The sequence below is a fragment of the Pezoporus occidentalis genome, unplaced genomic scaffold (genome assembly GCF_034315485.1).
Source record: "Pezoporus occidentalis ecotype Australia unplaced genomic scaffold, CSIRO_AGI_Poc_V1 ctg129, whole genome shotgun sequence".
Taxonomy (NCBI): domain Eukaryota; kingdom Metazoa; phylum Chordata; class Aves; order Psittaciformes; family Psittacidae; genus Pezoporus; species Pezoporus occidentalis.
Window position 1 is genome coordinate 3230119 of NW_026913092.1, and position 14583 is coordinate 3244701.

The 14583-nt window shown below is 34.2% G+C and overlaps 1 protein-coding gene across 18 annotated transcripts in view; it reads right to left on the reverse strand.

Annotated features, from left to right (window-relative positions):
- The window catches only part of DMD (dystrophin), a 1213044-nt gene that overhangs the window by 258746 nt on the left and 939715 nt on the right, over nucleotides 1-14583 (reverse strand). For all 18 annotated transcript variants that reach the window (XM_062608089.1, XM_062608087.1, XM_062608095.1 and 15 more), the window contains 2 exons: nucleotides 7511-7722; nucleotides 678-832 (listed from right to left, as the gene is read on the reverse strand). In XM_062608089.1, the coding sequence (XP_062464073.1) occupies nucleotides 678-832; nucleotides 7511-7722 (367 nt within the window). The remainder of the gene's footprint in view (nucleotides 1-677; nucleotides 833-7510; nucleotides 7723-14583) is intronic.

Here is a 14583-nt window from a genome sequence, read left to right on the forward strand (position 1 = left end):
AAATTTTATGTATGTCATCTAATGTGCAATGTTTTAAAACCCTAACTATTATAAAAAATGCTGACTTTTATTCTTCAATATGTTCTGATCTTACAGATTACATACTGGATGATTCACAATTTGGTGGAAAGCTGCAAAACTTGCTTTTAGTGAACAGTTGGTATCTAACCCAAACACTGAAAGATTGAAATGTAAAGAAGAATGCGAACAAGGATCTCATAAAAACTTTCTTGACTACAGATTTGCTTTAAAGTCATAGGATAACATTTCTACTTTGAACCTGCTTCAGAAGAATATGTCTTGTTAATTTCAGATTAAGTTTATGAGTCAAAATCACTATAGTGATTATGATGTGGAGATAGTACATATAAATATGAAACACTTTTAACACTTTATTTTAAATATTTAAAATATACAACCTATCAACTGAATTTAGTCAGCAATCAGTTACAGCAGAGGAAAACTGGCAGGAAGCAAAATTTTATTTGTAAACATTAAATGGCCTTCCAAAGACACAATTTCAAAAAATATGACAGAAGAATCATCATAATTCATTTCTTTATCACTATAATCATGACTTTTAAAAAAATTACATCTTATATAATCTCCAGCAAAAGCTGGACAGTGAATGTTAATGAAATTTAATAACAAACCTAATAGCAGAATTTATATCCTACCTCCTATTAATGGCAGCCCACGTTGCATTAATGTTATCTGTCATCAGTTTTACTTTTCTGGTGTCATCTGCTGAATAATCACGGAGTAGCTTAAGTGCCATGTCATTTGCCACATCTACATTTATTTGCCATTGTCGTATTTCTTTTGCAAATTGCTGGAGAAAGAAAAAGAATAAGCCTCAAATCACCATAAAATGATCACACGTATTTTATGATTATTAGAGAAGATGAACAACTTATACCACCAATATAGAAACAAAAGAAAAAAAAAACTTCCTCAGATTTACTGGTAACTAAGGTCAGAATCTTTCTAAATGTTTAAACTATTTTAGTCATCAGTCCATACGACTACTTCTAACCTCTGAAAGAAGCAAGCAACCAAAATCCTAAATGCTGGATAAAACATAACAGCTCAAATTGATAAACACTGATTAGAATGTTGATTTTTTTATTTTTTTTCTGAGACACAAATAGATGGATGCGTTATTATGCATTATTCAAACTATTGCTATTTGTGATGTTGAGTTATATTGACATGGAAAATACAGTGAAATTATATGTTCTAATTTTCATTTTTGTACTGTGAAATAATTCTGATATTGGAGAATTAATACCTGTGTTTTTACTCATTTTGAATTTACTTTGTTTTAGTGAATTGTTTATGTAATTAGTGCCATCTACTGGAACAGCACTAAGTGTGCAATACAGCAAAATACTATTGATAAACTTATCAATGTCTTTATAATGCTAATTTATGCTTCTTAGTATTGAGAAAGCTTCTTAAATCTTGGTAATTCTTTTTTTTTTCCTTTCCTCTCCTCTTTCTTCTTCCTTCTCCACTCCACCTGGGCCAGCTGTCTCACTACAGAAGCGACCCAAGAAATAAGGGACACTCATTCAACCAGCAACCAGCTCCCATGTGTCTTTCCACATAAATGCACTGAAGTTACATATTTAATCCATAATGTCTAACAACAAAATGAAAGAGCAAAAACAATTGATGGTCTAATTGTATTTTTGTACTAGGCGAAGACTAACTAGCCAATCAACGGGACAATGAAAAGAAGAAAAAAGTTTGTATTTGTAAATGGAAACAGTAAATTGCATGTAAACATTAGAAGCTATTGACAAAAAATAAACAGTAAGGTTTGTCACTCTTTATTGTGCTATAATACACAAATTGAGAAATGTCTGTGAAGAAAAAGTAGCGGTTTCCCCTCTCATTCTCCCAAAGCAGTATTCCTTTTGAAACCTTTTGACTGAGATAAGGAATTCTCCACAGAAAGGGGAACTTAAATATGTAATCCCCGATTAAAGAGTCTAAATACTAAGTAAGAGTAAATACTTTTTAAATATTTTGTACACTTATGTTTTCATCTTAGAAAACCTGTAAGATGATTTTGGTTAAGATTAGGCCTGAAACATACTTGAACTTTGAATAGAGTGTAGATGGAGATTTTGGGGAGTTTGATTTTTTTTTTCCCCCAAGACCCCTTTCCTATTAAAAAGCTGCTTCAACATCTCTAGGGCCTCTCAATAACTTAAAATTGAAAACATGTACTTTATCTCTTTCCTGTGTTATTCCTTTATGAGATGTCAGATCACACAATTACTGTGCAGCAGATAACCTCAGATACCAAGACAGCAAGCTGATTTTCTATTTCAAAAAAGGGATCCTATTTATACTAACTAAACATTAGGAGGGCATTACTAACCCCTGCTCCTGAAACCCATCTGAGCATATTATGATTAAGCTCACTTAAGCTGAAGATGCCTAAAAAATTTATTTAAGTCATTCCCCTGTGTTAAGTATGGAGTAAGTGTTTACTCAACATTTAGGACTAGCCATCTTTATTATACTCTAACTTTCTCTTTGCTTAAAATTACTCTAATATACAGCTTCTCTTTTCCAGACAAAAAAACACAGCAGACTGACTGTTCACTGCCTTTTACATAACAGAAGTTACCATAACGTTTTATCTGTCTTGTAAATCAATGGCCCATAAACTTTACTCTGAAAGTAAGCTCCTTTTTGCCCACTCCCATGTGAATATAAATGACCTTATAAAACCTTCCAAACACAGATTTATAATAACAATACGGAAAGATCCATTACAAGGTTATTTCCAAAAGTGTTGTTCTCACCATTAACTTTAACATTAATCCATTAACTTCCCGACATTACAACATGAGATCATAATTTAGGAAAGAAATGATGACTATAAAGAGCTTTGCTGACAGAAACAATTTGTATTTTCTACTTTACTGGAAATTGGCCTGTAATTTTTCAACAGCTTTGAGGAGCGTATGCCTTGCTTCAACTTTGCGCACATACACTGAGAACAAAGTGTTGTGGTATGTGTTTCAACTGTCTGTCTTACCAGAGGCCCATTAATTCCTTACATTACTGTAACGAATATTTAGAATGAAATTTTTGGCATTATTCTTAATTTTCTTTTTTCTCTTAAATATTTTTCGTGTCATCTATATTTTAGCTTCTTAAAAGCACATTAAAATTTGTTTTGGTTTTTGTTTGTTTTATTTTTTTTTAAAGAAGATACTTAATTACCTTAATTTCATTTTGACATTTTTTAAAGCATTCTCTGTGGTTTTTTTGTGTTATCATTGGAATTCGTTGAGTTTATTAAAAGGCATCAAGAATTAAGGCTGTGCATTTATCATGTTACTTAGGTATAAATTTATTTTTTATTTTTAAAACACTAGTTGATGTTATTAGGAAGAAAGTCTGTGTAACTAAGGATCCTTTAGTAAAAACAAGTAATGAAATCAAAGCTGGGTTTTATTCTATTTTAGGATTGCCCAGTGGAATAAAATAAAAGATACATAGAAGTTCAAATATAGCAATATGTATGTATAGCTAATATGTATGTACATACATATTATCTGAACATGTAAATTCCCACACTGAGCAAGCATATATATCACAAATCTAGAGAATCAGGCTGTCTTTCTGTCCTTCTGTATATCTGTAGTATGTATGCTTTATTTATTTCCATAAAGATTTTTTTTTTAATTTATAGACATTTTTTTTTTTTTTTTAATCAAGGAATTCTATTCCACTGTCTGCATTACATTCAATAACATTAACTTAATTTTTAATTGTTTTACTAAAATCCAAAATATGCAGACACTGTACTGCATACTGTATTAGTACACGGGGAGTGCCAAAATAATACTTGCTAAGTTAACTGCCCCTGTAAGAAGATGACAAGGCAAGAAAGCCTGAGTTTTACCCACAAAACTGAGGCATAACGTTTACTCCCCAGACTATGTCAGTGGGAGGTTGCCTGGTCTTCTGTAACCCAACAGAGCAGGGAAATGTAATCAGACTGTTATATAATTTCCTATTTAGATGAATGAGAAATAAGTTGTCAAAGAAAATAAGAAAGGAAACTTTGTCTCCACCCTCCTTTCTCTTCATTGTGGACATCCCAGCTAAACTGGTACAGAGGGAGAAGACATGCCTCAATAGCTCTTACCGAAGTAAGGAGAACAGGAGTGAATGGGCAATCCTAGCAGGTTTATATTTTTCAATATAAGCCCAGTATTGCATTAAGAGACCAGTTTTACACTAGCTGACGTTCAGATGACCTGAGGATGAAAAGAAGCTGAAGTGTGAATTTGTACTATTTATACACCTATGACCTTCAGCCTGCTGAGTTAACCATCTGCAGTCATCACTTAATAAACAACAAAAAACAGGGCTTTAATGGCTAAAGACTCTCACTGGCCAAAATGCCATATTCTTATTCTCCTTACCTAACCCCAGTACCTAGAATCTAGTTCTCAAGTAGCAAAATAAAAAAAAGAATAGAATGAAAAACATGTTCTAATGCTTAGCAAATTAGCTCTGAATTAATCTGAATTCAAAGGAGTAATTCTTCTGATTATTATATTGGATTATATTTATGATAATATATTTGATAATTATATGGTAACTGGTTAAATGCCAGAAACTTGTCAAATTCTGTTAAAAATACCACTGGCCAAATGCAAGCCAGTTACAGATTTTTGCTTTACAGTGGCGCTGGAAACAAATATAAAAACCTCATGTGTAAGGAGACACTAATAGAAAAGCATTAACACAAACACTGATTTACAGGTCAGTTAGAGGGGAATTTTTACATTGACTCTGTTGTCTTTAGGCAGACTTATAATATTTAATGAACAAATCAGAAGAACATTTGGTGAATACTTTCTCACACCAAGCTGTGTTGGGATACAGAGCTGACAAAATGAATATGTCTGAAGAATTTATTTAAGACTCACACTGACCTCTCTCTTTCCCTCAACACAAATGAATGGAAATGACAGCTTTATTTTCATCAGTGTAACAGGAAGCCAAAAGACAGCATACTTGCTGTATATATTCAGGGAAAAACATAAAAAAAATGTGTTTGGCACAGAAGCCTGGAAAACATTTCTTTACAGGGCTTGATGTGTTTCTAGGTCCTTCAGTTTAGATAATACTGTACAGAAGAAATCTAAAGCTGGTAAACTCAAAAAATATTTCCATTTTTGTTTGAATTCATGACCCCTTATCTCAAGCATGAACAAAGCTGATGCTGTCACATCTGAGAAGCTTTCATGAGGGATTTGACACAATAGGAATTACTGGCAGACAAAGATAATTCTTCTAGGAAAACTGGCACAAAAGAAAGAAAAAAGAAAATAACACACCATCACCACCACCCCCATTCTCTAAGACAGAGGTGAATTTCTTCCAGACTTGAGGAAGAAAGGCTAGGTAAAGCCAAACAAATGAAAGTAAACAACCATGGAACAGTAGTGCTTGAGGTTCGTGAAGGCACAGCAAATTAAGATGGACTACCTGTGACAGTGAAATTAGAATTACAGAGTAATGTCTGTCTGTAATTTGACACAACACGTCACACTGAATCCAGACTGGGATGGGGATGGCTGAAAATACTGATAGCCCAAGTCCTTCATCTCTTTTAAAAAAGGAGTGAACGGAATCTACAGGTATCATTTCAAAAACCCTGTTTATTCATAGAGATATACTCTTGTGACTAAGTATACTAGTATACTTTATAAATTGATGGATGGAGAAGGGCACATTTATTTCTCTCCTTGGAAAATGTTTCTCCAAAACCCCTATAATTTTTTTCAAAAAGCATACACTTTTAGATGAACTTCACCTGAACCTCATATATCCCTGTAAAAAATCTGAACCTCCTATATTCTTGTAAAAAAAAATCCATTTCTACACCTCAATTTTCAATTATTTTCCTAGTTAAGTAATTTGTGGTCAAGATGTAAGACACTCCAACACAATGCCATAAGACTGTTTGCACAGAACTGGTGTTTTGTTAATTGAGTCTTTGCTGAGCTGGGACACTGAGCTTCTTGAAGCTTTTTGTCAAAAAAAAACAAAACAAAACAACTAAACAAAACAAACACAGACTAGGCAGAAGCCAGAACTCTATCTGTGCAGAAAGACAGTGACAAATGGGAGTCCTCTATACTGAATGACAGTAGCTGTACAGAACCTATAATGCTTTCCAATCCATTAGTGAGTGATTGACCTTGTTTACCCTAATCCACCATTCCCAAGCAATGACCCTTATGGTATAATCTTAAAGGAGAAAACGTAACTACACCTTGGCCCTAAAGCAATGGTCTGATGAATGTTTTTATGCTTCTCACAAGCAAGCAAAAAGAAAAAGAAAAAAAAAAAGAAAAAAGTAAATACCCAAACAGATTTTCTTATCTACTGCTAAATATCAGAAAAATGAGTAACTGACGATGGACATAGCTGAAGACCAGTTGTGCAGTTATACTCATGCTTTGGTGGTAAAATCAGTTTGATGAGGACCTCACCCCCTTATTCTTCACAGCAGTTCATTACCATTCAACTGTGAAAATAAGACTGTTCTAAGTCCACAAACATTAACCAAATAGCTGAGTGGTAGGAGTTAAAAAGTCCTGGTGGGCAGGAAAGTATAACATACAAAAAATATTTGTGTAACTATTCTCCCAAATAACTAAGATGCAGCATTCAATTAACATGGAGGCAAGACTCACTTTAAGAGGCTTATCGATCTTATATTTCTCCAACCAGAAAATGAGATATTATTAATCTGAAACAGCTGTTAAAATTTATTCATGAAGAATGTCACCAAAGTATGACCATTTCTATAACAAGAAACTTAAAAACTGATGTAACACTTAGGGTATATTTGCATTGCTACTTGAGCTATAGCTCAACTCATAAGTTAACTGAGGTGCATATATTATCACCTAAAATGTGACAACATATGTGCTAAAATCACAAAAGCAGCCATTACAGACTTTTTTTTGCAGTTAATAACCCTGCTAAGGTTGAACTCAGTGAGATTATCTTGCAGCAAATCTAAGATGCTTGATTCTCAAAATATTTCCATATAGTTTGTTATGTTTGGTTGGTTTTTTTTCCCCTTTTCTTTACTAATTCCAGATAATTTATACAGCTTAGTTATTAATGCAGACAGACACACCAATGCCATAGGGTTTGGGAGTCTGCAGCTTAGGCTATTGTACAGAAGATATGAGAAATACTTGTGTTGGAAAGGTAGGTATTCTTCCTGCAAGTTCAGCCAGCTATTTGTTATGACTGATAAATTAAGACTCATTTCATTCAAGGATTATGTGCCACGCAATTTAGACATTGTAAGTGAATTTCTTTCTAATATTTTTGTGGGAAATAAGGGATAAAGAGGTTGCTCTCAATGTGTACTGTGCAACAGTTAGAGGACATTTTCTTTAACAACCTAATTAACTCAAACTGAAATACGTTATTTCTCAGTAGTGACCTTAAGCTCCGTATTCTGCTTTTTCAGAGCTTCCACGGTGTAGGAAATTTCTTTCCATGACTCAAGTTTAGCTTTTGCTTGTTCAAGAACCTGCTCAGCTTCTTGTTTAGCTTCTAGCCACTGTGCTGAATCCTTTAACATTTCATGAAGCTGTTGTCTCCGGCTTTGGAGGCGTCCATGCACTTCATCCCACTGGCTCTGTATCTTTTCAACTGGTGAAACACAAAGGAAAAACAAAAGCTAAGTCACTTAAAAGTTTTTTTTTGTTTGTTTTGTTTTGTTTTTTTTTCATTTCTTCTGAGGGAGTAAAAAATATTAAAATTTTTTTAGAACTGATCATATTGGAAAGCTCTTGTACTTCTAAGCTGCAACTGCAACCAAGTTCAGTTTTACAAAGAACAGACAAACTGTTCTAGGTCACACAGTACGACACTATGGTAGACAGTATGCGTTTCAGTACAAATGCAGCCAGAAATGCCAGGTTCATGCCCCAAAAGGCATTATGAAACAGGATCACATTTGAGAAGTATCAGCAGTAATTTTTCTTTCTTACCAAATTAACACCAGGTTTAACATTTTCTGAAGAACAAGTCCTTTAGGTACTTCAGTAATATTAAAGATTTATTGCAAGATATAATTAATAGCTATACTTTCATTAAGGCAAAAGTTATCAGACTGCAAACAATGAAAAAGTTTCTTATATGTCCATGTTAATTATAAAATAATGATTAGCTTTATTCAGTCTTTGAAAGAAATATGATTTGCGGAAACTTAATAATCATTACAATCTCTGATAACAAGTGTTGGTTAGCATCCAGCATCAGACTCATCCATAGTAGCATAAAAAAAACAAAGACCTAGTTGTCCAAGCAGTTTGACAAGAAAAAACAAACCAACCAACCAAAGAAATATACAAACAATAAAATATATGCAATGGAATAATAGGAAGTTATTTGTTTATTTATTTAATTCCCTGAGGTTGGTCAGCACAAACTATATTCTTAATATTTTCTGGAAGACTGCCTCCCTACATTGAAAATACATGGGTCTTCTAGGGAGCAGAACAGAGATTCCTAGAGTTTTCAGAAAGCAATTAAAATTTGAACGGTAGTTCCAACCCTCCATCTTTCAGTGCAGGCTGAGAACAGTGGAGGCTAAAGACAAAAGGGATGAAAAGTGCTTCAGCAGCGAAAAGAGACTTCTACCGATCACTGCTGCTCCTTCTTCTAGAAGGGAGAAAGATCTTTCCATGGACTCAGCTGAAGTTTAGACAAAGAGAAGAAAACCCTTCAGCAACCCCTGCTCAAGCCATGGGTGAAAAACTGTAAGCATACACAGCAGCACATTCAAGTCAAAAGCAATGCAAAAGAAAGTGCAAAACAACTGGAAAACACAAAGCACAATCAAATCAAAGCAAAGATAGCCTAAGGACTAAATACTTAAATTTAATTGGAAACAAATCTAACCCCCCATTTTAGAAAGCTGTATACAAAGGCCACAAAACAGCAGCTCATTTCTGTGCCCTATCTGGATGCGGATTGCTGATGTAAGCTTTAGGGTATACTTGAAGCAACAAAAAGATTGTGGTCTACAGGCAGGGTGAATAACAGAATTATTCTCAAACTGCTCAAGTAAAATCTCTGTGCTATGGCTACAGCATGTGGCTCAAGGGTTGTGCTGGAGGTCTACCCAGACACTTTCCACAGTGTTGCTGGCATATGGCCCACAGCTGCAACCTGTTTCTTGCATATCATTACTTGAGCTCCTTCCCCCTTAGACTCTGAGACATTCAGTGTGTTATCTGTTGATTCCTGGCAACCTGGAGATTTTGGTACACAGCTGGCAAAATTACAATAGTTTGTTTATGTCAGCTCTCCATGAAAAAACAAATGAACAACACCCCACAAAAAAAAAAAACAACCCACAACAAAACAAAAAAACAAAAACCATAAAAATACTAACTTTGTTTTATTGTAATTTTCTTTGTTGGTGTAGGTATTGGGGGAGAGGGAATTGAAAGATGAATGAAAACTGTTGCAAAACTACTTTAAAAGAAATATGGGTCTGTAACTATATTAATTCCTCATAATAGTTGCATTTAATAAAAAATACTGATCTTTTTATCAACAAAAATATTTATTGATGGATCTGTTCCATAATGTTTCATGAGATTTGTATCTAAGACAGACATACTAGCAGTCCTTCTCTAGAGGTTGTGCTTTTCTCAGCAAGACTTGAGTTTTTGTCACTGTTTAAGCCCAGCCAGTAACTCAGAACCACGCAGCTGTTCGCTCACTCCCTCATTTCTTCTCCCCAACTCGCAGTGGGATGAGAAGGAGAACTGAAAGAACATTAACCCCATGGGTTGAGTAAAAACAGCCCAGTAACTGTATAATATTCAGTTACTATCACCAATAATAATATGATAAGGGAAATAAAAAGGGGAGAGAATACAATTGCTCACCACCCACCGACCGATACCCAGTACAACCCGAGCAGTGATCCAGGCCTTTCAGGTGGTCCCCCAGGTTGTATACTGTGCATGATGTGCTGTGGTATGGAATACCCCTTTTGCTAGTTTGGGTCAGGTGTCCTGTCTCTACTCCCTCCCCGTGTCTTGTGCCACTCCTTACTGTCAGAGCATGAGAGACTGAAAAGTCCTTGATCAGGGTTGTTACTTAGCAACAACTAAAACATTGGTGTGTGATCAGCATTCAACCTTAGTCAAAAACACAGCACTGCACCAGCTACTAGGAGGGAGAAAAATAACTGTTACAGCTGGACCCAGGACAGTTTTTCATCAGAAACCAGTCCTGGGATTCCGTGGTGACCAATTCTCCCATTCAGGAGGGGAATGAAGCTGCATAATGAAAGCTGTATTCAGGACCTCTCAGGAGCCCATTTACAAAAGTGACTATGAATACACAAGCTCCAAATCTATGAAAAACTTTTCCTTGTGAAAATAATTGGGTTATTTCCCTTAAATAGGCAAAAGAAAAGCTTCTGACATGGACACTTAAAAAATAATGTGCCTAATAATTTTGCTTTATTACAGATTGGAATTGAAGAGTTCAGGAAGTTATTAGGTACACCAAAAAGAATTAAAATTTTGTTTTCTTGAAAGACTGAGTTATAAAACTCACTGAAAGTACTTCAGTTGAGGATAAACACACTGTGACATCTACATAATTAATCTAGCCTTTCTGAGCTAGAAGAGACCAAACAGTGCAGTACTATATGAGACAAAATACGTAGAGACACTTATTAGAGAGGCCTTTATAATTATGACGTTATTTAGTTAAAGGTAACATAAAAATCCCTTCATTACTGTGAACTTACATTTTCTAAATGATGCTTCCATTTGAATGCATACTATTGGTTGGTTTGTAAATAACCAAAAATCCTCAAGCCTCTAAGGCTTAAAATATGAGAATTGGCTTCAAAAAATGTAACGAAAACCACAGTGTAAATCAGTGTCTCTTAATGATGGGTTTTGTTCCTGCAGATGTTCTTTAGTGGGATACACCTTCCCACAAAAGGAAAGGTGTATACCACTTACAGATATATGCCAAATGAAAAAGTTCATAAAACCCAACTTGAGTGTATATTGTGTTAGATCTGATCCTGGCAACCCATGAACCTCTCACCTGCAGTTAATGAGTTACTGACCACAGATGAGAAGGGTCAGAGAATTGCTATTAAATGATGTTGGACACTAGAATTTTTTAAAGTATTCTTAACATCATCAGGTTTTTGTACAAGGGCAATGGAATATACAAAAGGCTTTCTCTGACTCGGTATTAATAGGAATATATTTGTGAAAACATTTAAGAATGCTTTATAAGATAACAATGTGGAATCTCAATACAAAGTTTTTTCAAGCTAACACCCTTCCTATAGCCTTTGAAAGCTTATTTCTGTTGTTTGGTCTTTATAAAATCCTTAAGGTTATGATGAACATATGGGATTCAACATAGAGAAAATTTAACTTCTTCCAAAGTCCAAACAACCTTACCTGGAACCAGGAACACAAACTTAGAAACAAGAAATTAGTTCCATACCCATAAAAATAGAAGAATCAACGTCAAGAGAAGCAATTGTTCCAGAAAAGAATTTGTCCCAGTTTTGGAGAACTAAAGAAAAATTTGATAGCTACTTTGATCACTTGTATTTAAGGCCTTCAATAAGTAATAGTCACTAAATTTAAAAAAAAAAATAAAAAATAACCAGATAAGGTTATTGCAAAGATTACAAAATATCTGGAAACATAAGAACATTTAATATGGCTTAAAAAAGTAAGTTTTGCCAGGAAAAAGTAATGTAATTGTCCTTACTGCACTCTGAATTATAATAGCATATTAATGAGTTCAGATTCTGATCTTCATCTTTTACATATTACTGCATCTACATACTGTGATGAATACATATTGAAAATGCCTAGATAGTCAGAACAAATTTGGCTCCATGTGCACTATTAATATCACTGTAGCACAGAAATATTAAATAATTAGTAACAATGACAAAAGTCTTTTTTTCCCCATAGTTCAGTAGTTTCTGAAGCAACTCAGTTTACATTGTTCATTAAAGCTAAATCCCGTGCCTTCTCCAATTCAGAGAGTAATCTCTTTTTTAATGTGGCACTTCCCCTCTGTATCCAGTTTTCTCTTTCCCCCTCTTTCCCCACCAAGTTTGGCAACAGCATAATATCTTTATTGTAAGAATCAGTATTTGAAATTATCTCAATGGGATTAATAAAAAATATCTGACAATTAACAAATCTAAACCAAGAAAAACAAAACAGGTTATACCCTGAAGTGAAACCCAAACCCCATTAAATTCCTAATCACAGTGCTCCAGGCAGAAGTCCTCATTGTACTTCATTTACACAAGTTTTGCTGTTGCTTACTGGAAAGTGTCCCAGCATGGATCCAACTGCTCCCTTTCCAACACTGAACACTCTCAATTGAGTAATTTAGGACATAGCAATAGTCTACCAGTATGTAATTTCAAGGTTGCTATTCAATTTCTCTTTTTTCATTACTACTATTCACTAACTGCTCAATAGTGATTATGTCACTAAGATAGACAAAAGAGTTTCTGCTGGACTGATCACAGATTTAGTAAGTTATTAGAAACAATAATAAAGCAGCCAAACACAAGATAACTACTTTTCAATCTGGTTACCATTGATTTAGTACATTGAGGGAAGAACAATGTCAGTGAAGAAGACTGCTGTCTTAAAATTCCGTTTTGTTTATATTATTATACTTTTTTTCATAGTCTGGGTATTATAGAGAAACAAAAACAAAAATACGTTTCTTTTTCTTTGTTAAGAGTTCATCTCATTGATAAGACAAATATAACTCTCTTCACTGAGTTTGCTGTCTGCTGTTTATAATACAACAGCAGTGGAAACAACAGAGGAGGACTGAGAAGAAGCTATCAGACACAGGAGAAGTCATGTAGTCTTTAAACACTGGAGCAGCACACAATGGCTGTCACCAGTAAATAGAATGAAAATATCATGTTACTAGAAATAGATATCCTTTAGCTTATGCAAATACAAAGAAAGCAATCATTCCATGCCAGTTTGATAAGTTCACTGAATTCAGTACATACTCCAAAAAAAAAAAAAATTCAAAATTGCACAAGTAAATAAACAGCAACAGAATTTGTGACATAGAAAACCCTCACTTCCCTTGTGGAGGTTTACTTTCCTTGTCCAACAAATTACCTAAACTGCAGTCATTTTGCTCTGTAGGACAGTGACTTTCAAAAGCATTACTGTCAACATATTGATATTTTCCTATAAAAGTAATTTTTTCACTGTAGGTTCATAGATTTGAAGACTGGAAGGACCAATATAATCTGACTTGCTGTAGAATATAACTGGAGACCAGCAGAATTATGGACAATTATAATTCATGTTACCAAAAGAAGCTGCTGATACACTGATATGCTTTAGCCGTAAAATGAAAACTGTTTTATATGCATCTTTGAGTGTTTCAATTTACTTATAACTTGCAACAATGATCATGATGAAAAGACACATTGAGCTTGAAATCTAGCCAATTCTGAAAAATTACTTATGAATAGTTTAATATTTTTGTCATAATCTCTTGAATCATAAGATTACCCCCCCCCTTTGTAGCAATATGAAATACCCAAGGAACTGAAGATAAGAATAACTTCATTCCGAGAGTAGCCTTTAAACACTGAGGCAGCACAGAATGGTTGTCACTGGTAAATAGAATTAAAACATCAAGAAAACATTTTACATCCTCTGACAATTATGACAACTGAATTTGTCAATGTTAAGTATAACCAGTTAAGAAACCAGTGGGTGATTCACAAAATCTTGCTACAGAGCTGGATGCAAGTGTGTAGTTGATTGCCCTGGAAGCATACTACCACACCTTCAAAGGTATAAATACAAGATTTTTTAAAATCATATGCTATCCTGAAAATTATTCTTGTATCTCCCCAGAGTTTAAACCATTTACAAAATTGTTTTCAAAGGTAAGTATACATTTATCCATATAAAGTTTAGTTTAGTTAAACTTTTGTGGCTGTATAGAACACTAGTTTTTCCAATCCTACAAATTTTAAATGTGTCTTACAGTGAACAGGTCTTCTGAGAGGCATGATGGAGAAACTAGAAAATTCAGTTTTAAACAGAAGCATACTAGGTTACTGCACCTTTTTATACTTTTCCCTTTCTTCCTAATTATACTAAACTGTATAATTTCCCATATAATAGGGATAAACAAATTATGAGAGAAATGTTTTTCACAGGGCTACAAGATTATTCTGAAGGCACAACAACCATGCACTACATGCAAGATTTTCTGATGCTTTCCCGTTTTTGCTCAGTTTTCTGTAAATCACATGAATGAAATGACAGTTAAAACACCACTTAAGCTTTGTCTTATCTTCTGGTTATCTTGCTTTTCATTACTGAATTGTTCTAATAAAAAAAAAAACAAAACAAAACAAACAACAAAAACAAAACAAAACCAAAACTTTATTTTTTCCCACCACCCTCGATAAAGGATTCATCTGAAGTTTTCTAT